A 22522-nucleotide genomic window follows, 5' to 3' on the forward strand; every position below is an offset into this window, starting at 1 on the left:
GCATTGTAATTGACCACTGGAATCCAGACTTTCAGGAGTTTAACCTCAGATGTGTGCTTAAATTTATTGTAATGTTTGCCAAGAAAGTGACAGATTTAGTGCTTTTCCAGAGAACTGTTATATACACAGAAGAGACATAGTTTAGAGGATATTGGAAACAGTGCACTTCACGTACTGTGGATGGGTAATCTCAGCAATTCCACATGTATTAGAAACAAAAAGACTTCATTACTGGTATCAAAAACTACTAGGAATATACTGTAATATTCATGAAAGTTGAAAGGTAAAGGAAACCACTGAAAAAAACCTACAGATTATCCAATGTAAACGAGAAAGGTAGAATAATGTCAAATAATCTCATGTGCATGATATACATGACATACAAATTTATTCATTTCATGCATATGCTATTAATTAGAGACTTGCTTATGAAACAATTATTATGTAACAAACGAATATATTACATGTTCATTCTATCCCCGTGTACTGTGAAAATAATCATTGTCTTTGCCCAGAAATTAAAAATAAAAGAAAATAAAGAAAAATAGCTCACTATCTAGCAGCTAATAGCTAGAGAGAAAGTTCAGGTAGGAAAAACAATACAAATTTACAAAAACAAATTTAAATTTGTGCAGGTCATATCCTAGACTTCCATGGAATTTTTTTGAAGGAAAAAATGAAATTATTCTATGTATTTTGGTAAGTTAGTACTCTTGTCTCCTTGTTCCAAAGAGAACTGTAGGAAAAAGGAGAAAGCACCAACATGAAAGTAGAAAGGAGAAGTTGGATGTACATGAAACAATCTTAAAAAAGGAAGAATTGAGAAACTCGGTATGTTATAGCATCTTAAATGAACTTCAAGGATCTCAGTAGAGTAAGTTTAGAGGAAATGTACCTTCTGTCATTGAAAAGCATACAATTTCTGTATCTTGTATTTATTCTGGAGGTAAGAAGCCATCTCTACAAGAAACATTACATCAGACAAATTACAATGTCTTGCATTCCTTTATATGTAATGAAAACACATGTAATCATGAATTCAGTTTCTGCCAGCCTAAATTCACTGTATTTCTGTAATTGACAGGTCAAGCAGTTAACTGATCAACAACGTCAGGTCCTGTTTCATCTATGAGAGAGGTTAAACATCAAGCTTAAAATGGATGTACTTCATTTTCATATTTACCTTTAGGGCCTTTGAACAACTTGATCTCCACCACGGTCTCCAGAATAGGTCTCCTTCGACGAACATACAATCGGACTATGGAGCCAGCCTCTTTTAGGGCCTCCACGGCTTTGCTGTGTGAGACTTCTGACACATCCACCTCATTCACTCGCAAGATGCAGTCGTTGACCCTTCAAGAAAAAGAAAGAACCATGTTATTTTAAACTGAGCAGTGTTTTTTCAGTAGTGGTGTAAAACAATCACCACTTAACTGGGAAGTCTGCCAGATGCAATAATGCAATATGCTCTATCAACAGTGAGATGGAAACAGAATGCACAAGTTCTCCAAAATACATACTGGATTCAAACTAAATCATGCCTACTCACACCTACCATCCTCCATCATAAACTGTGGTTGGAGGGTGATGGAAATAATAAACTTGTTTTTACAGACTTAGTAAAAATAGTATGTACTAAACAGTATAATTTAGTTACCAGAGTCACAATGCATGGTATAACTAGTACTATTGCTCTTAAGGAAATCAGTTGATTCAATTCAATAGAGATCAGTATTTCTTAAAATATCTTCTTAAATCTATTCTACTTCTTCAACACAGCTGAAAAATTGTAATTCATCAAATTAAGAAGTTCACCTCTAAGTGAATGCTCCAAGATATGCTGTTTGGTAGCAACATATATTTCTCACGGAATACTAGAAGAAATCCTTCATAATCTTATTTTGTATGTTTACTATATTTTTATGGGGATGAACTAATTTATTCACCCTCAAAGTGACCTAATTAGATGTAGTATTTTCCCTATTTTGTATTTTGCATATAAAAGGAGAATTAAGTTTTCACAAAAGGTTATTTGAACTCAGGATGGATTTTTGTTACATTCTTGTGCTGCTATTTTTGTTTTAAAAAAACAACAATAAAATAAAGCCAGAACCTCATACATTATTTGAAACCAAAGATCTTCTGTGTTATCAGTATTTTCAAAGAAACTTTACTAGGAGAAGCACTGATAATAGCCTTCAACTGACAATTGATCTGTCTTAGGAAGGACACAAAATTGAAACTCCCATTCTGATAATAAGTTCTGTAAGGCGAATTTTCCAGTTTTTCTAATAATTGGACTTCCTGGTTTCCATCAATGCCAGAAATATTTGTTTTTGAAATGTGTAACTGTCTGGTTTGGCTGTCAAATTAATAAGTAGTCTAATATAAATTGCTTTATTCCATTAAATAAATCATGAATGCATCCTGCTACTACTTCCTACTCAGATAGTAAGTATGCCTAAGTTGCTCTGTCCTTCTATTAATATTGCTGTATATCTGATTCTTGTCAAATTTCTGAATCTCATTTTCACACCTGAAATACAGTTAATGAAAACCACAGGATCTTACCCATTGATTGGTTATGAAAATGAAAAGGTGGGAAAAGTTTATAAAATCACTAAAAAGAAGGGCCGCATTTCCTCTGCTTTCATATAGGCTGTGCTGTGCATTGATAAATATTGATATTATTAGATAGTTCTATATATCTAAAACCTCTCATTAAGATTCTAGTGAAGCCTTCTGTCGAGGAAAAAAAAGCAAATATTATGGAGCAAGTCAATGAAGGACATGGAATTGTACTGAACTTGCCAAAATCAGTAAGCCATACATATTTATTTACTGAAAAAGCCTTTGGAAAACGATATTTAACTCCAACAGGAATCTCACTTTACTATCTGAAATTTGGCCATTTAGAGTTATCTACTTTAAAATAGTAAAACCATCTCAATAAAACATACACAGACTAATACTAGCAGTGTGGGACTTGATGATCTTGAAGGTCTTTTCCAACCTTAACAATTGTATGATTGTATGAATATGCATGAGATAATAAAAAGCTGCTCCAGTAGTGGAAGTACTTTAGTATTTTGTTTCTATACAAAATTTATCAGTGCAGAAGTAACACTGACAGCAATCATCCCATTCAGTTTACTGTGATGAACATACCTAGTGCTACAATATATATCCTTTGGAACCCCCTGGTTTTTATTTCCCTCACAAACACAGAGATGAATTTTTTAGTTTATGTAACTAAAATAAATACAATATTGAAGAACATGTACACACATGTGAGTGTGCAGGTGCATGCATATATGTACCAATAAAATTCCTATGGCTTTATCATAAATTTGGTAGAAATGCAGATGCAACAATAGGTCAACAGAATCCAGTAGCCACAGGAGTCTGCAAAGACTCAGAATATTTGACCGCTAAAATAGTGAGGCCACAGCATAGTGAAATAAGGGATGTAAGCTGGTGAATGGGCTTTAACCTTCTTTTCATTATTATTAACAAAGAAACTCCTGGAGATCTGTTTCAAATTTAGTACAGTAGACTAAATTTTAACAGTACAGTTTCTACCACAATCAGGATCTCCACTCTTAGTGACCTAAAAAAGCTGCAGCAACATAAAACCAAAATATTAATAGGAAGGTATATTAGTAAATCCAGCTTAAGAAAACTCTTTCAGGTGTTCAAGAGTAAGGTCTTACCACTTAGGACCAATATTATTTTGCCCTTGTGAATATCCCTCTAGTGTATTTCCCCAACTTAATTGAGATATTCATGTGAAAACTATATGGCAAAAGTATATTTCAGTTGATGCGTGTATTCCTTACCCCATTAATCTCAAAATCTTCACAATTCTCAAAATAGTTATATGCTCTATGTACACATCCCTTTCAAGCACAAATTCAGACCTATGCCAAGGAGAAGACCTTCCTATAATGCAAAGTAGTAATAATCAAGTATAACAAAACAAAAGAGATCCCTACAGCTTCATTAGTATCTATACTACTTCAACAACAACAACAACAACAAAACAAAACCTCTAAGTGGGAGAAAATGGTTCCAACATCTTGTTTCCATAACAAGAGAATTTTTACTATTAAAGCATTTATTTAATAGCATCAGCACTATTACACTATTGCCACTCTGCTTGTAAAACTTGACACTATATACTTGAGTACAGTGTGTTCATACAGTTACTTTTTAAGATACATACTGTAAAAAATTATAAAGCTTTCTAATGGGTAAGAAAGTAAAAAAGGAAGTTTTATTCTAAACTGTCTGCAGTGATTTTCATAACACTTAAGAAAGAAGAAACTATTTCTTTAGTTCTAGATGAAAAGGAGTCTCAAAAATGGAGAACTTGACTTGCTAAGACTTAATATAATCTCAACATCTGTTGATGTTATGAGTTCATAATGTTCTTGAATAAATTTTCTCATCTTTCTTTGAAAAGTAGCATGTAATTGAAAGTACTTTGAAAACTTCTTGTACCAGGTTGGAAAGAGAAAGAAAGAAAGAAGGGAAAAAGGAAAGAAGAAAGAGAAAAAAAAGAAAGAAGAAAGACAGTCATTTTCCAACATATTTTAAAAGAACATAAGCCCAGACACAATGTTCATGCTATTGTTTCCTTGAAAATAGAGGGACTTCATATCTCAGTTCTGCACAGCGTATAAGTCTCTAATTAAATTTTGAGGTAATCCAATTTCCATTTTAGCCAAAATACATACTCATGTAGTTAAATTTATTCAAGTCAGTTGAATCGCCCATGCAGGTTACTGCTGAGTGAAAATTGAGTGAGGCAACACTTCCCACGGCATGCTGGCTCACCTAAGTACTGTAACAAAATGGATATATTCTATTAGAATTTGTGGAATAATTCAGTTATGAAGAAACCTTGTTCATAAAATACAGAATACAATACATGCTATAATCATTTCAGGATAGTAATAACTGATGAAAGAAATATGAGAGAGATTGTGCCTCTTAGGAGGAAGGTCAGGGACACAGAGATTTACCAGTAGCTGTTGCTATCTTCAAAGCAAATGAGCGGTTGGATTAATTAAGGGAAAATACTATCCTTTAAGAGCTTCTGCCAACTTTGTTCTAAACTTGACTATCTTCATCTGAGTTTTCTGATCACTGATTTCAAGAAACAGTGCAGACATCCTTGAAAAGCTGATAATTGCTTCATTCAAGTTGTAAGAACCCTTAGGCAATTGTTAGAAATATAGTAGGTGACAACTGGTAATGATTATTTATTTCAGTCTGTTCTGTGCAATATGGTGCCCTGCAGAGAAACCCAAAGCAGCTAGTACAGCAGCAAAGAGCCCCAGATGACCAAATGGTCCTGTCAGGATGCATTAGCCCACTTGCAACTCCTGAAAGAAACTACTTGGAATCAACCATGGTCTCAGCAACCAGGAACTGATCTGTGCTCCATGCGACAATGATGAAACTAAATCTGCAGTAATCCATGGGTCTTAGTTATCATTCAGACACTTCTAGATTCGTTAGCAACCTATTAGTTTGGTAGCCCTGGTTACACAAATATAGTTACCATACTTTCTACTGCAAAAAAGCTAACATTAGCAAATCTAATGTCTTTAACTATCTTCTCCACAAAGCTAAAATTGATAGTGGACTTTAGTCAAAGCTTAGAAATCTAGATATAAATAATACTATTAAGGGAGAATCAACATAAAATTCCATAGGTATCAGCTAAAGGAAGCACTGAACTCCCACTTTATTTCTTTGCTTCTCCTTTGTCCATCCTTTTCAGCCCTATAAAAAGGGATTGATGTTTTTTTTTCTTTTTTTTTTGTTAGTTTCAGAAGTCACAAGAATGCAACACTTTAAGCAGAAACACAAGATTATAGGTGGCAAGTTGAAAGGAATGATTATTCTTCTTTCTTAATTATATCAGTGAATCATAGTATGAATACATTACCTGACCCCAGGAGAATCAGTTTAGTCCATTAGTTAAGGAAGACTTCCACCTACACTTTTTTTTCTAATTCTCACTCACACCATTCCCATCCCATGGTAAATAAAATGTACAGTATACAAGGGTAGAAAATGTGATTATTGGTACTGGCTCATATAAATTATTTGCATTATTATTATAATTATTTAATTTTCAACTAAGAATGAAGAATGAAAGATCTCAACTCTAATAATGCAGTCTTCAAATCTGCCTTTCCAGTTACTGAATGCAGAGCTAAGACCAAATGCCAGCGATACACATGTTCCATGGGGCATAATGTTTCTCTAGGTATAATGATCCTTAGACACATGATCCAATTTCTGTAGCAAAATCATATACATCCTCAGGCCTCCTTCTGTCATTGTAAACTACTATAAAGTTACTGTTATGTTCAATTTAAAAATAAAGGGATAAAACAGCAGTAGAAGAAAATCTCAGATCCCATTTGCAAATTATTGTTCTTTCTACAATCTGGAGTCATAGAATCATAGAACAGTGTGGGTTGGAAGGGACCTTAAAAACCATCCAGTTTCAACTCCCTGCCAAGGGCAAGGACACCCCCCACCAGATCAGGCTACCCAGGACCCATCCAGCTTGGCCTGGAGCACCTCCAGGGATGGAGCATCCACAGCTTCTTTGGGCAGCAGAGCCAGGGCCTCATTGCCCTCATAGTGAAGAATTTCTTCCTTATATCTAATTGAGCTATCTTTTAGTTTAAAGCTGCTACCCCTTATCCTATTTCTACACACCCTGACTGAGACCCTCTCCATCTTTTCTATGGGACCCCTTTAGGTACTTGAAAGCTGCTGTGAGGTCTCCACAGAACCTTCTCTTTTCCAGCCCAGTTAAACCTAACTCTCTCAGCCTGTCTTCATAGGAGAGGTGCTCCAGCCCCTCTAATAATTCTCATGACCTCCTGTGAACCTGCTCCAACAGTTCCATGTCCTTGTGCTGGTGGCCCCAGAGCTGAGCACAGCAATGCAGGAGTGTTCTCATGAGAGTGGAGTAGAGGGGGAGAATCACCATGCTGGTCACTTTAGAAAGAACATCAAGTGTTTACGAAAATACATCTGATGAAAGCACCAGCTCATTCTAATTCAAATTTGACCCTTATGGCTTTTATAATAAAATTCCATATATGTCATAGAACAGTTACTGGTTGAAGTGTGGCTGAGAACATTATGGTTTGAGTGAAAAAGTCACCTTTATCCTCTTAATTCTCTAGCAAGTGGCATTAATTTATAGCAATTAAATAAATTGTGGAAAACAGACAATGTTTTTCCATTGAATTGCTGGTCTGGTGACATCCCAACCCTTATGCAACTCTGAGCAGGTCGCTTAGCTTCTTTTTTATAACCTTCAGAGGATGACAAACCCACCTACTTCCCAACTCCTTTGTCTTCTGTTTGAGGGAAGCCTGCACTTTCTTGCTTGGCTAAGAAATAATGCCCAGTGCAACACCTAGGTATACTGAGCACAAATTAACAAATAATGAACAAAAGCAGCCTCCTCCTGGCTTCATTCAGCCAGCCTTAAAGGCCAAGAACTCTCACCACTCACTATTGGGTGTGTGAAGATGGGGAACTAAACTCCTGCATAGCATTTCTGTGAGTAAATACAGCCAGATGGAAGCTTCCTCCACCTGTGCTGGCAAACCAGTTTCTGTGTGTTGGTAGTACAGAGCCTGAAGGCTGGAGCAGGCTGAGCTGACAAGTCCTGTGAGAAGCAGAGTGTGCTCAGAACAATCTGCTGCTGCTGAGACTGACAACTTACACCAGGAATCAGCCTGACTTTCAGCCAAAGACAGAAATCCAAACCCTAGGAGTGCTTTTTTCACGTAAGTATATGTGTAGATTTTTGCAATATGTAATGAAAACGCAGTATGTCCTGCAGCAGACCACCAGTCTTCAGTCCACACCTTCTAGCATGAGGTTTTGGAGAGTGACATGAAATTGTGTTAGTCACCCCCTCAGCTCACTGTATTCTCCTTTGGATCTTTACAGCAGCCTTGGCCTAGAAAGAGTAATTTATCTTTCCAAGAGAAAAGTTAAAATCTAGTGTGTACGCTCCTAAATGACAGAGCAGAAAAGAAGAGGAGCAGCAGAGAAAGCCTCCACACAGCAGTCTCTGCTCTTTCCCTCTAGATGGGTGCAATGTCTATGTCACTTTTCTGATTCCCTTGTCCAGGAGAAACTACCAGTAAGCCCTTGTCCTCCAAAAGACAACAACCATGTAGGATTGCAGCAGAAATAATGGAGGAAATTCCTCTCCTGTATATGGAAGAATATGTAGCCCAGTGATGGTTCAGGAGATAGAAATGCCTACTGTACTGCTGTCAAAAGCTTCATCCAAAGCTTCCCATCCAAGAAGGCTTCCCAGCCAAGAAGGCTTAAGGTTATATCAACTTGACTTACAGGTATGTTACCAGAGGATTTCATTTCATTTCTCGAAGACAAACTGAAAGCGAATTCTTGGGGAACAATTCAGACTTCAGAACACACTTCTGAACTTCAGAATGGGTAACTGCCTGAAAGGATGGTGAATTTCCATAGTCTGTTAATAATATGGCTGTACTGAGATTGGAGACATAGCCAGAACAGCTACAGATCTGTCAGAAGACATATGCAATTACTGTCCATTGTTATTGCTTTAGTTACTCATGGATTCAACAGTCATACTAACTAAATGTCAATGTATTAAAAAGTCTGCATATAACAGTAACAGATTTGGAACTCAAGCCAGTGTCTGGTAACAATATCAGTAAAAAATATTAGCACAACAGCTCCTTATCATGCACAGCATCTCTTCTCCCCTCTCACTGGGTTTCATCTATGACTGTAATTTCTATTTTGGAAGTTGTAAGTCAGAAAAAGACAGCTTACTGCACACTATATAATTAGGAATGGAAAAATCCCTGCAGCTTTAGACTGCTAGAAGAAAATGTATTTAGAATCTTGAATATGTTCCTATTCACACAGTTTCAATAGAGGATACATCAGCATTTGCTTTTTTTCTTTTATCTCTTTTAAAAAATACATTTTAAAGGTCTTAAGCTCAGCTGTAAGACTTCACTCCAGGCAAAAACTTAGCTAAAAAGCAGTTTATCTGTTGTTTAAGATACTTTGGATCATTTCTGCATTCTATCCTAGTTCTGAGAACTTCCTGGAGTGAGGCTGGGGCTCTCTTCCAGTTAACTCTTTTCCACCACAGTGAGCAGAGTCTTTTATCCTTTTAGACAGCGTGACTTATAATTATGAGGTATCTATTTCTTTGGAGGTGCTTATATACACCTCTTCATTAAAAATATCTACCAAAGTAGTATCTAGAATCCAGGAGAGTCTGAACCCAAAGACTACTCATGTCATATCAAGCTGGTACAGTGAAACCCAAAGCAGGCTGTCACACCAGAACATACACTGACAGCAGTAGATCTAGCATGAAACAATGTTTACCATATGTCTACAGCAAATTATAATGGATAAAATGCCACATTATGCCACTCTGGAACTTCGAGCTCATTTAGAGGTAGCTTGAGCTCCTGCACAATCCGTCATGCAGTGACTAATTTCAAGAGAGGGCCCATTAATGGCTACTAGGAGAAATAAAATTAGGAAAAAGACAGTTGCAACTCTACAATGCAAAAACCTCTCTTACAGATTAAAATCAGAGACCTTGGTCCTCTAATGTAAGATGGCTTCATGACTAGCTAGCTCCCTGGCCAAACCTCACCAACCACATCCCCCCAAGGGACAGGAATCCACCCAGAATCTACTCCTTTGCCCAATGGGAACATGTCTGCCCCTTGATGATTATGCTGTAGGGGAGATCAGAGCTAAGGTGTGTGGGTTAAGGTGCTTCCATGGCTGCAAAGATAAAAGCCACATGAAGCAATAAGCCAGGCCAGAGGTCCACTGGGCCTGCTGTTTCTTTCTAAAAATGGTATATAGGAAAAGCCTAACACAATATTTACCCAGAACACACTTTCAGATGCTTATGACTCTGGGGTTTCCTGATTCACTCTTTTAAATTTCATAGCCTGGGATAGGTTCCACAAATTCATTTAATTGTTTTCAAAACCCACCTACATTCATTATCCACAGCGTTCTCTGTCTGTTTGCTACCAGTTAAATAAATAAATATTTTTATATGTTGTCCCCAAATCCTGTCATTAGAACAGAGAGCAAACATTCATCCCTAGTCATTCTCAATGCTCTGTTTATCTCCTGTGGTTAGGAAACGGGACATAATCTCTTGCCTTTCATACCTGATTTTTCATCATAGGAAGAAAGGCCCTGGTAGACAAACTCTTCAAGCCAAAAGCACACAGCTGATCTAGTGGTCACAGTACTTACCATGAATGATAACATTTTGGTGATGGACACCCCTTCCCTCCATCTTTCTATTTATCTGAATGCCTCATAGCTGTACCTACAGATTTAGAACTGAACTCTGAAAAAAAATGCAGTTCACATCAAAGCTGTTTTTACTATGTTTCTTGACAGAAATGACATCGTTTTACACCAAAAAAAGATTCCAGTCAAGCTAAAACAAGTAATTTCATTCTAATATACTTGGAATTAAATTAATATTAAAAAGAATAAAATAAAATAAAAGGTTAGATGATAGTTAGGGAAACAAAAATCTAAACAACCATCTGCTGTCTCATTATCCAGAATTGCCTCCTAGAAAAATGATTCCACCACTGAAGCTATTCCACTTTGTATAATGTATTGCTCTCCTTAAATTGCAGACAAAATCTCCCATTATTGAGGAAAGCATCCTCAATACAAGACTAAAAATAAATTCTGCCTTTCTTTGACTTTAGATATATTACAGAAATTTTACCAACACCTGAAACTAATGTTGATTCCCCTGATCTTTCCTCATGATATCCAGAGAGAAGACTCTGGTTCACAACACGTACCTGATTCTAAACAGCACACTCACTGCAAAACCTTTCTGACTCAGCTTATATTTCTTGTCTTTCAGGAAGCAAAACAATTTTGGAAGGAAAGAATAAAATACATTTTGTTCATCGTCCCTCCAGCTTATTGATCTGTTAACTCCTCTGACAGCTGTGAAAGCTCTGAAAGGCTCATATTCTGCAGAGAGAAGGATGGAGAATGCATGTTTCCCTTCAGAGGTGAGCTGAAAGTGATCTAGCCACTAGTTTTGTGAATGAAGGCAGCTTTGACTTATTTGACTTTGCCACTGAAAGAAATTTGGACTTCCTTTTGCATCAAGAAGTGTTTGCTCAGCTGTAGTATAGCATGCTGAAGTCTTTTCAGACCTGAAGTTCGCAGATAGCAATTTTTTATGAGGTTAGGCAGCCAACACCCCATTAAGAAATGCTCACAGAGACACTAGACTTAAAAAACAGCTTATTTAAACAATTACAAGTAAAAAAAAAAAAAAAAAAAAAGGTATTATTTAAACAATTTCCCACAAGAAGTGAAATCTTTAAAAAATCTTCTACTGCCTAATGCACTGAGTTTATATTTTAAATTGCTCATTTCCAAAAGAAATTTGGTAAACAGTTAACCTGAGTCAATTCTTAGCCATAAGAGTGAATGTGTAAATTTTAAAATTGAAACTGCAGAACAATAATTTGACCTTATTATTATTATTCAAAGCTGTATAAAAGCTGAAGCTTCATGAAACTGTATGAATGCTCACTGCATTGTACTGACTTGGGAATATTTGAAAGTTATTCATGGTGACCTTGTTGAGCATGGCTAACAGTATCCAGGAACTAAAAATGATGGCAGATTCCACAATAACTCTGAATATCACTGTGTACATCTTCATCTTCACTTTAGGAAAAAAAATATTGCCACAATTTCTCATATGTCTGCTCCAAGGTTGAATTAAGCAAACAACACCACTATGAAAACTGTCATTCTTGTTTTGTCTCATGAAATCTAGAGGTGTTTGGGATGCTTAAAACTAATGTGGAATGAAAAGAGAAGAAAAACCCCGCTTGGTTACGCCTCCCAGAGCCTCCTTTACACACACTTTTAGAATGGGAAGTAGTCATTAGCTAAAAGCAACTCATCTTGCAGGGTGTAGCTATAGAGTTGAGAGGGAGGAGTAGCTAGCACTCATTCGATTTACATACACACAGATTCAAGCACAATTTTTTCTGAAAAGTCAAGTTTAAATGCACATATAATAGGAGAACCTCTCTATTTTTCTTCCTTCATCACAAATGTCCTGAAGGCAGAATCAGAGCTTTTTACTATATAATGTACTTGGAAATACAGTTGTTCTAATTCATTTATCGTGAAATGATTTTCTGCATCAAACTTCCAAGTACTGGTTGGTTAGCATAACTCAAGGCAAATTAATTCTCATTTGCTAGGTAAACTGCACCTACAGTAATGTTGTACAGAGTTTATCATTTTTTACTTCACAGATTGTTCCTTTGAGACATTTCCTGCATACTATAGACTCCCTTTCCCCCAGAATATGCAAGATTCAGTTCAAGCATAGTTAGGGACTGTGATCCACACATGTATGCCTGGGCAAAACTGCTGTGCTAGGGATGAATTCTTCCCTTCCCTAGACACACCAGTATAAAAGATGAAAAACAACACATTTCCACCAATAAAAGACCATTTTGTACTTATCAGACCTGAAATTCCTGCCTAAAGTTCCTTAAAACCAAGTACAGAGTTAGTGAACACAATAGATCTGAAAGAGTGGAGAGCAGACACACGGGTTAGGTGATTGAGGTCAGCAGCTCTGCCAAAGGTAGTTAGCAGCCACTGGCCTGGTGAGTAATTGATCAGCCGCTGGGCCTGATAAGCCCATGTCTGTTATTTAAATGTTTGATTTTGATTGCAATCTCGTTACAGGGAGAGGACAGCTATATGTTGGCAGGGAGGGCAGGATGGGAAGGGGGAGCAGAGGGTGGGCAGGAGGATTCTTCACAACAGGCTCTCAAAATTCAGCCTGATTTTCTTTATTAACCTCTTCCATAAGACATGTATGCAGCAAGTACTATTCTTATTCATTCCTCAAAAATTACAATAAGAATTAAGTTATTCCCCCCCCCCCTTTCTGTCTCTTATCCTTGGGATCCTTGGGATCCTTAGCTCTTACCACATTTTTCCATTCCTCCGTCCGTTCTCTAACTCCTCAGTTATCCTCAGTCTCTCTGCCTCTGGTGCGATGCTTTCCTTCTGAAACCACTGCCACGAGCAGACAAGCACTGAAGCTCCGAGAGCACCCAGGCTCTGTCAGCACTTCAGCTCCAGCAGCCGGCAAAAACAGCAGCCTCTGATGGTGGCCAGAAGGAAAACTTCTGCTCACAGACTGAATATTTGTGTCTGCCTCCAAAGCCAGAGGCCAGAGTGGGACAACAGAGAAGCAACGAGGTAGAAAAAGGAGGCGTAGGCAGCTGTGGGACGTTGTGGCAGAGAGGTGTTGGGATAAAGAAATGGGAAAGGAAAACAAAGCCCTGTAAAGCCTGAGATGAATGAAGGAGGCACCAGGAAGCCACAGAGCTCCTCCCAGCTGCAGGCTGCTCTGCAGGTCGTGGGAGGTGCCCCAGGGCAGTCTCCATAGGTGTGGAGGAGGCAGGGACCTCTGCCAGGCCTCACTTACCCTACAAGCCCTCCAGTTTGGCTGGTTCCGGTGCCATGGGGGGGTTCCGAGGCCCAGAGCCTCCAGTGGTGCCCTGGTGAGCGCGGAAGGCTGAGGTGCTGCCTTGGGCCCTAGGTACGCTTCAGCTTCTGAATACACCAAATGCTTGCTTGTTCCTCACCCGTGGTTAAAATCCTCCCACCTGACACTAGTGCTGTTTGAAGCATATTCAGGTTCGTGCAGGAAAACCAGTTACAACAGATAACCCACAAGGCAATTCCACGCTCAGTATTTTTACAGGCACTTTTCATCTTTGGCGCTCAAAGTGCTTTGCAAATATGAACTCGTTTCAGCTTCACAACAAGCCCTGTGAGGCAAAGATAATGATCACTCTACCTATTTTACAAATGGGGAAACTTTAGCACAAAAGGAGAAAAGTGTTACCACAGATCAGGCGGAGCAAGTTGAGAGGAAAACTACGCGGTCCTGCACTAACAAGTAGAAAACACTCCCTTCCGCTCAGGTTTGATTAAGAAGAGCTCTTCCAAACAAAGGTGTAGCATTAAAAAAATGAAAGAGGGGAAAACATGTCGTTCAAGTTCTGTAAGAAACTTCATCAGCTTCAGAACGTTTGGTGCCATGAGGCTCTGCGCTTTGAGTCGGTGAAAAAAAAATCTTGCTTTTTGCAGTGATGTAACTCAGAGGAACATGCAGAAGCGCACAATGCAAACAACACATCTAAACAAAGTACTTCTGCAACTTGCGAGGCTGATACTAAACCTTGCATGCAGTGGGGACATAAATTTAAAATCCCTGCTTGAACTTCTGTAGTAAGAATGGAGTAAGGAATGTGTCAACAAAGATCAGGAATAGACAGGAAACACAGTTTGGCTGAAGTCTGAGAGTCTAAATGTTTATCCAAACTGTAGCCGAGAGTTTTGACAGTGCATGAAATAACAGACTCTCTGTCTCACCGTGTGTTAGCATTTCTGATTTGGGCTGTCAGAAGCAAAAAGCCAATCAAGCTTTTTCTCTGAAGTTTTAGAATCAAACCTTTGCTGTTTATAAGAAACATTTTATTTTATTTTATTTTATTTTATTTTATATTATTTTTACGTCATTTCTCTTTTCATCCCAAATCTTACTTTCAGATTCAGTGGGAATTGAGAGAGATGAAAAATTCAGCATAACCCTGGAGGGTTACACCTGCTAAGCATAGGAACAGATGTGAAATATTTTTTTCCTTGACTAATGCTACACTCCATAGAGAGCTAATGATTTCTAAGGTGTATAACCACAGAAGGCTTCTTACGCCAGATGAATTATCACTGAGCTATTTAAAGTCATAACGGCAGCAGCAGTGCAAACATTGATGAACTAGTCACTTGTACTTGGCTGCACGGTGCTGTTCTGCTGCTGCAGCACTCTGAGGCTACTGACATTTCTGCTGGGATGGCTGCTAAAGAGTCTCACTGACCAGTTCAGTACCACTGCATGAAACACCTTGTGCAAGGGGCTTTATAGAACTGCAGGATACCTGAAGTCCTAACATTGCGCTACTTTGCTTTCTGTTATTCACAAGGAGTGGTTTCAGTTAGTGGGAGAAAGTTCAGAAACTTACTGGGGAAGAAACTAATTCTTTGCATTAAAAACAAGTGAAAACGAACAAAACACACAAAAAACTTCAGTAATGTCCATTGTTACAATCTATAGAGAGGCTATTAAGATTCCTCAGTTTCAAAGCCCACAAGACAGAGAAAATCCATGGCTTTTCACCCCATTTAATTCTATTTCATTTACCTAGGAATTTATCTGTCACAACATTATTTTCCATTTCTCCCCTACACAGTATAAGAGATTCCTTTTTGTAGGCTATCAAATTATTTTCAAAGTAGAAAAAGCAGAAATATAATCAAATTCACAGACACACTGGAGGTCTGCAGTACCAAATAAGGAATGAAAAATTCACGTAGGGAAAAAGAAGAAAAAAGACTCAGCAAAAGAAATGTGAAGTGGTGAAAGCAGCTGAAGAGAGAATTTAATGGCAACGCATTACATTGGTGAATAGAAGTGTAAGTTGATAATTTAAAACGTGGGTCATGGTATCCAATGGTCAATTTAAAAAAAAAGCACATAAAAATTCAGTTGTTTTGTGACCTGCCTTTTCTTCATGCACGGCTCCTGGTATAATTCTACCTATTTTATATCACAGTACCTCAAGAAGCGATATGCACAGATAGACAAACACCGTTAATAAGATCAAACTTCCTAACACAAACCAGGACAGAATGAGCAGTCAATAATTCGTGATGTAATTTATGACTGGAAAGCAAGCATGTTTTACCTAATGGGGTGAATGTCTCTTTATTAACTTACTACTAAATTACGTACTGAACTAATAGCATTGTCAGAGGCCTGTAAACAGTACAGATATGAATCAGTGTTTTGTGGCAGTACAGTAATTATAATAACATCCTGAACAAGCTTTATGCCTTTTCAAGGCACATAGACCTGGTGCTGATAAGCTTAATACGAGATCAAAAGTTAACAAATGGGAATTTAGGCAGTGAATCACAGAGCAGACACACTTCTGTTTTGATACAGTGATGGTGAAATACAGCCAGTTTCCCTGAGCTGGATTAGAGACATAGCACATTTCTCCATTTCTTCTTTCCTTTGACTTTCTCAGGCAAAGTGCATATAATAGCTATACCAGCGTGCTTCTTAATTCTAATTTTCAAGCTTTGAATGAACAATATGAATTTGTAGTGTTTCCTCCCTGGTTCATCTTTAGTGAAACACAGAAATACTAAAAAGGAAAAAACAGCCTGATCTTTGCTTTTAAAGTCTTTTTTCTCAGTGTTATTTTTATGAACATGATATCCATGAGAAATCTTCTTATCTTCAGAGCTCCTCTCTTACTACATAGGTCTAGGTAAATTTATAATCTTTTGACACATCACAGTGGGTTAGTTGATAACTGAAGAGAATACAAATCTAATTTGTTCAAAACCTTTGCTGGTAGGCATTTAACTAAAGCCTGTAAGGCGCAGAAATAGGAGAGAGGGAATCACTATTCTCTTCCAAGCTTTCTGCCTGATTTACTAGATAACTGAGGGCAAGTTATTTAGACTCTTGTCTCCTCCGATTAGCATGTGTGTTATGTTCCTTTTCCAACACCAGATCACTTTGAGAGCAGGGGAAAAACTCCGCTGGGGCTGACTATTATGATGCCGGTAGAACAAGGCGGCATGCCTTAAAAATGCAGCAGTTACATAATCCTAAAGTTGCTGACAACCAGTAGAGTAATATCAGGAAAGACACATTTGCTAAGGAAAGACAAATGCTGCACATCTTTAATAGTTTTCAAGCTATAAAATTCTGATAGCTGGGGTACGTGTGCTGATTCTAATTAGCCTGCCAAAGGTAACTGGCAGTAGATGCAGTTTATTCGATGTGGTTAAGTAAGTTCTCCTTACAAATACTCATACTCCCAAGAAAATAAGGTTGATAGGTTCACAAGTGGGAAGAGACTTGAAACCAGTTTCCTAGAAGAAAGAATGAATGAAATAGCTACAGGTCCAGGCAGCTTACCAGGACAGCGTGCCTTCAGGCACAACCACTTTCTTCCTTTTGACTCACTTTTCACATCAATCCTCTTTCCTACTGAGTGCAGCTCAAGATCAGATACCAAAATAAACCTTGGTATATTAACCATTTAAATTCAAAGCTGTCAAAATATAGATCACATTCCTGTAAATAAACTCTTTGGTATACGGTCACATACACAGTAACAATCAGATTTTTGAATCACAGGTAAGATTTCTAGGACTATAGAACTATTATAGATACTGCTAGAAACATGGCTTATCACATTTCTTGGTGGATATACTGTACATCACTGAGCTGATGATCCTATTCAGTGGCCTTTGCTGATATGTACACTTAATTGTCATGTACATCGGTGAAGGCTGCCCCAGGATATCTAGGCTTATTGGCAAAGATCACTGATACATACACATCCAGGTATTTCTTAAAACATGTCAGGATTTTTTCCATGCTAGCAAAGTAAAACACTCTTAGCAGATAAAACAAGGAATAGAGGAAACTTCTAGGAGAATCCTGTAAATTGAAATCTCACCATCGTAAACCTTTCAAGCTTGTTTATATGATAGAATCATAGAATCATTAAGAATGGAAAGTCTTGAAAGATCATCTGTCCCAACCATCAACCATCGTGATCATGGCCACAAAAAAATTAGCTCTCTTGCATTCCACATAGAAAATTTTCTTGAAGTCATGATGAGGTCTTTGAATGACTTCTGGTCTTTCATTATATACAATTCTGAAAAAACAATATTCTATAATGGTGTAACTGGGTAGCTTGCATTTGACTGTAAGAGTGGGAAAGATAGGTTAATGCAAATTCTCATGTACTAAAAAAATTTATAAGAGCTCAAGGAAAACGGAGACAGGAAATAAAATCCTTTGAGTGCTGAGGAGGATACAGTTACTGTGAAGAAATTTAAAATAGTCTGTATAATAATTCATGCCATGTGATATTCAGCTAAAAAATTGAGATTTCCTTACTATGGAGTGTAAAACCCACAGAATTAAGTCAATCCATTTCCCTAATGACACTTTTCTGAGATGTATTTTGAGATGCTTGCAGTTTTTCTTTGAACTAAAAAAAAAAAAGTTCTACTGATCCAATTATAAATAATTGCAACTGGATATTCCTTACTGACAAAAGAGGAAATTGTTGTAAAGAAACTCTGTTTCCAAATAAGAAGAGCTAAAAAATACCACACCAAAATAAATGTTTAGCAATTATTTTTACTACTGTGGTTAAATTTGAATTATAACAGTTTACTTCAAAATGAGCTAAGAAATACTGTATCCTAAGACTGTTATTAAAGTCTTAGTAACAAGATAAACTTCTACTGAAAAATAAAAAGCTTCCCAATTCTAATCCTAATATGGATTAATGAATTGCATTAGTACATCTTTTGTGAATTTAGAAGGTCTTCTTAAGACTTTTACAACACAGTAATTGCCAAATAATCATGAGTTAAATTTACAGTAGTTAATTAGCATAGCAATGAATCACAATACGCTTGATTTCATATAAGGATAGTAAGAAAAATAAATGCAGTGATGCATGTCTTCTTAATAGCTTAAACCAGAAAAGCTTTAAAAAGTAATTAAAAACTCTTTTTTTTTTTTTTTTTTGCAAAAGATTCTTTCTTGTTAGTAGTAAGGTTTATCATATCCTATGTACTTCATCATGTCAAATTTGATTTCCAAACACTACTGTTTCCTGATGTTTTGCATGAAGCTCGTCTGGCCCAATGATGGTAGATCACTGCAGCTGAGCTAGCTGAAGGCCTTTTTATGATTTGATTCTTCTGATCTCTTTTAGACTTTCACTTTAGGAAAAGATGAATCATGACATAGAAATGCCTACGTTTTTTCTTCACTGACTGTCAGGGGATTCCAAGGTGACCAGCTTTAGTCACAAAATTACATGAGATTATTCCTCCTTCTTTCCTCTGCAGTCCTATTTAGGTCATAAATATATTCAGGCCTTGCCAAACACCCTGACTCCTCATCATTGTAATAGTAAAAATAACATTATTTTCCAAAAATAAATATTCACAACTTGCTCTAAAACTGACCAACGCCCCATACTTTTATCTTTGAATTAAAGGACAAGGCTTTGGCAAAAATGTTATTGTTACCATCTGGTCATATTTCGTGAATTTTTGGCCATCTGTTTTTGGCAAAAGCTCCCAGAACTTGTGTTGCAGTGCTGAGATCATAAAAGCTTCAGAATTGTATCCGAAGTCTTTTCAGTTAAATTGCCTTTTTGGAGCACCAGCAGGCTTCACAACTGACAGATGTCAGTGTCTGTGATAGGCAGAACCCTTTTTGTATTAAATCCGTAAGAAAGGGAAGAACCAGCAATTCTGTGGTACCTCTTGTTTTAAGAGAAGTGCTACAATGCATTTGAGAACCACAAATTCCAAGTGACCTCCAGGAATCCTCACCTTCTAGAACATATAACGATCAAGACTTTCTTGCTGCTAATGTCTTTTTCCTCCTCCTTTGCATCTCTTGTACTAATTGAAATGATTGGTACAAAGCTGGAGGTAGAACCAACAAACATCCCTTTATGCACGTTTTAACTAAATTTATTCAATTGCTTTACACTACTTAAAATAGTTTCCTATCTTTGCATAAAGGAAACTTGTCATATCATTTAGTCCCTCTGGCTCCATGAAAGACAGTTCACACTTGACTCCTAGAGGACAATCTAGGAGTCCTGTAGTCCTAGGAGTGCTGTATTTTGTTTCTAAATATCTGTGGGGAGTTAACTTTTACCTGAGTCTTCCATCCTCTGCTGCAGCTCCTCCTGGTATAATCTTAGTAATGAATATCCCAGGATCATCCCCAATGTGTGGGTTATCTGTTCCTCCAGCAATACTGAACCCCAGGCCAGAATTCCCCTGAAAAAAGTAAAAAAAATACATCATCAAATGCTAGATTTCTACAGAACTTATTTGCATGGATGAACTAAGCATCCTATTTCATTTAAAGAAAGCATTTTATTTGGCATTAACATACTATCAGGTAGTTGACTCAGACAGAAAAAAAATTGTCAGTTAAAGAACAGAAGCTGCAGAAATAAAGAACTCCCAGAGTTAATGGCAGAGATAATGGATGCTCCTACAGAAATGGGATTTGACCTAAATTTGTTTTCACACAGTCACATAAATTAGCCTCTGAACTCCAATATGAATTTATCTAAGTCAATGCAAGCTAGAGGCTAAAAACACTTTAGAGCTCTAAAAAGACTTTTAAAAAGCCCTTCATTTATAAACAGAAACAGTGAGTAATGTTTAGCTCTGAAGAATTTTAGTACACCAATTTTTTTTTGTTTAAACTCACATGCAATTATTAAAAATAAAACAAAACAAAACAAAAACAACCAACCAAAATGAAACAAAATGATGTTTCTTTCATTCTAATGATTTGCTACAAGGAACTGTTTGAAATATTCATTTTGAAGGTGTACTCAATAATTCTATGTACTGCTACCACCACTTACGACCATGTAATGAGACATAAATAGGCATGCATGCATATATGTACACTTGCAAATGCAGTCACTTTTTATCACAAAATTTTAACCAGCAATTGTAACCCATTTTTGGTAATATAAATTACCACACATTTTCTATGTAAATTAATATTGATCAGATACTTTATTTTGTGATATAATAATAAATTCATTGCAATATTGCGTCATTTTAGTCTCCATAATCTGAAGGCATTTTTACAATTATGTATGTAGCTTATCATAGTGTTACAATATTACTGATATTGCCTAATTTTCACTGCAGTGGATGAAATATGTCCAGGACACTAAAAATTTGCTGCTGCTGTTATTGTTTTTTCCCCACTATTTCATTCAGCATCTCAGATTCTTGAAGATATTTTTCTTCACTGCTGTTACTGGGACAGGTATCAGATTCAGTCCTAATGAGAACAATAGCTAATAAAAGTAGCATCTCTTTTGTAAGAGGCAAACAAACTAAGGAAAAGTAGCAACAACTCTTAATTCTCTTTTGAAATTCTACTTCAATTAGTAGGTCCAGCCTGTGTGCAAAACCTCATGTATTGCCTGTACGCAAGTGTATCAAATTCTCAGTTCTGTTATCAGTATTCTACACCCAATGCAGTTCTCATGACTTGAGAGACGTCCATGCAATCTGCAGCTCTGTTATCAGCATATAATTGTGAATAAATTTTCAGAACCGAACTAATTTACAATGCAAGAAGAAGGATTTAGAACTACACTTATCTTAATGTAGCTCAGATAGCTAACTGAAAAACAGAACACTGTGTATCTATATAATACCTATATATGAATACATAACGTTATGTACATATTTTCTGTAGAGTTAATAAACATCTCCAGGCCAGCATTACAAATCTATAATTTAATATCACTTTCATCATTATGATCATCTCTGACTCAGGTTATTTTCCCAGTATTGTAACACATATCTAATTATACAATGCACTCAACACCAGTTTGCAGTCTAAAAATATGATAAGAATATTTTCCTATAAGCTCTTCTATTAACCATATTATTAATGGGGATAATCTTCGAACACATAAGAATGAAAAAATGCATACATATACTCACTTCAGGAACCCTGGAAGAAAAACCTTAAAAAAATGCTAAAAAAATAAGCAAGGACAACTTTCTAGAAGGTTTATTAGAATAAGTAATAAAGAAAGGAAACATTAAACTGATGTTGATTTTATTTGTAAATCCAAGGAGGTTTTTAAAGTATACAAGAACCTATTGTTCTGAAAAGAGGTAGATTTCCATATCCCCATATCAAGGGAAATAGGATAGCAAGGAGAAATGTGGATATAATTTTTAGTTGAATAGGGAACAAAACCAGTTACATCATAATAAAAAAGAGTGTCTGAAGAGCTTTAAAAGCTATCAAAGCTTGTCTGTTATGTGGGGTGTGCTTAGCTGGTACAGGTCTTCACATAAAGTTCATTAGAATTCTTAGCAGGAAATAATTTTTGAAAAAGTTTCACACTTTCTCTGCACTTTCTACCTCCTACTATACTCTTTTCCATTAACTGTTTAGAGGGAACAAATGCAGCAATACTAAATGTAAGCAGGGATGTGGTAAAACTGCTACAGACTTCTTAAGAGAATCAGTGGTAGCCCTTGACATTCATCCACAAATGTGCATCTGCTATATTGCAAGACTATTCTGATTCTGCCTCTTAGGAATAACTTTTTAAAAGAGGAGGGCAGCCCTTCTCACTGGCATTATGTATCCAGAAAATTTCAAGCAATTATTCAAGCTGCAGTCCTTAACTTGATCAACAGGATATACAGGCTC

At 36.9% G+C, this 22522-nt stretch overlaps 1 protein-coding gene across 35 annotated transcripts in view; it reads right to left on the reverse strand.

Annotated features, from left to right (window-relative positions):
* The window catches only part of DLG2 (discs large MAGUK scaffold protein 2), a 999237-nt gene that overhangs the window by 317987 nt on the left and 658728 nt on the right, over window positions 1-22522 (reverse strand). For 32 of the 35 annotated variants that reach the window (XM_040647195.2, XM_040647185.2, XM_040647172.2 and 29 more), the window contains 2 exons: window positions 19967-20091; window positions 1184-1353 (listed from right to left, as the gene is read on the reverse strand). In XM_040647195.2, coding sequence (XP_040503129.1) covers window positions 1184-1353; window positions 19967-20091 — 295 coding nt within the window. Of the gene's footprint in view, window positions 1-1183; window positions 1354-13099; window positions 13431-19966; window positions 20092-22522 lie in introns of those variants that run through there. The other 3 variants (XM_046902676.1, XM_046902671.1, XM_015280159.4) reach the window with 1 other exon arrangement.

Source organism: Gallus gallus, chromosome 1 (assembly GCF_016699485.2).
Source record: "Gallus gallus isolate bGalGal1 chromosome 1, bGalGal1.mat.broiler.GRCg7b, whole genome shotgun sequence".
Taxonomy (NCBI): Eukaryota; Metazoa; Chordata; class Aves; order Galliformes; family Phasianidae; genus Gallus; species Gallus gallus.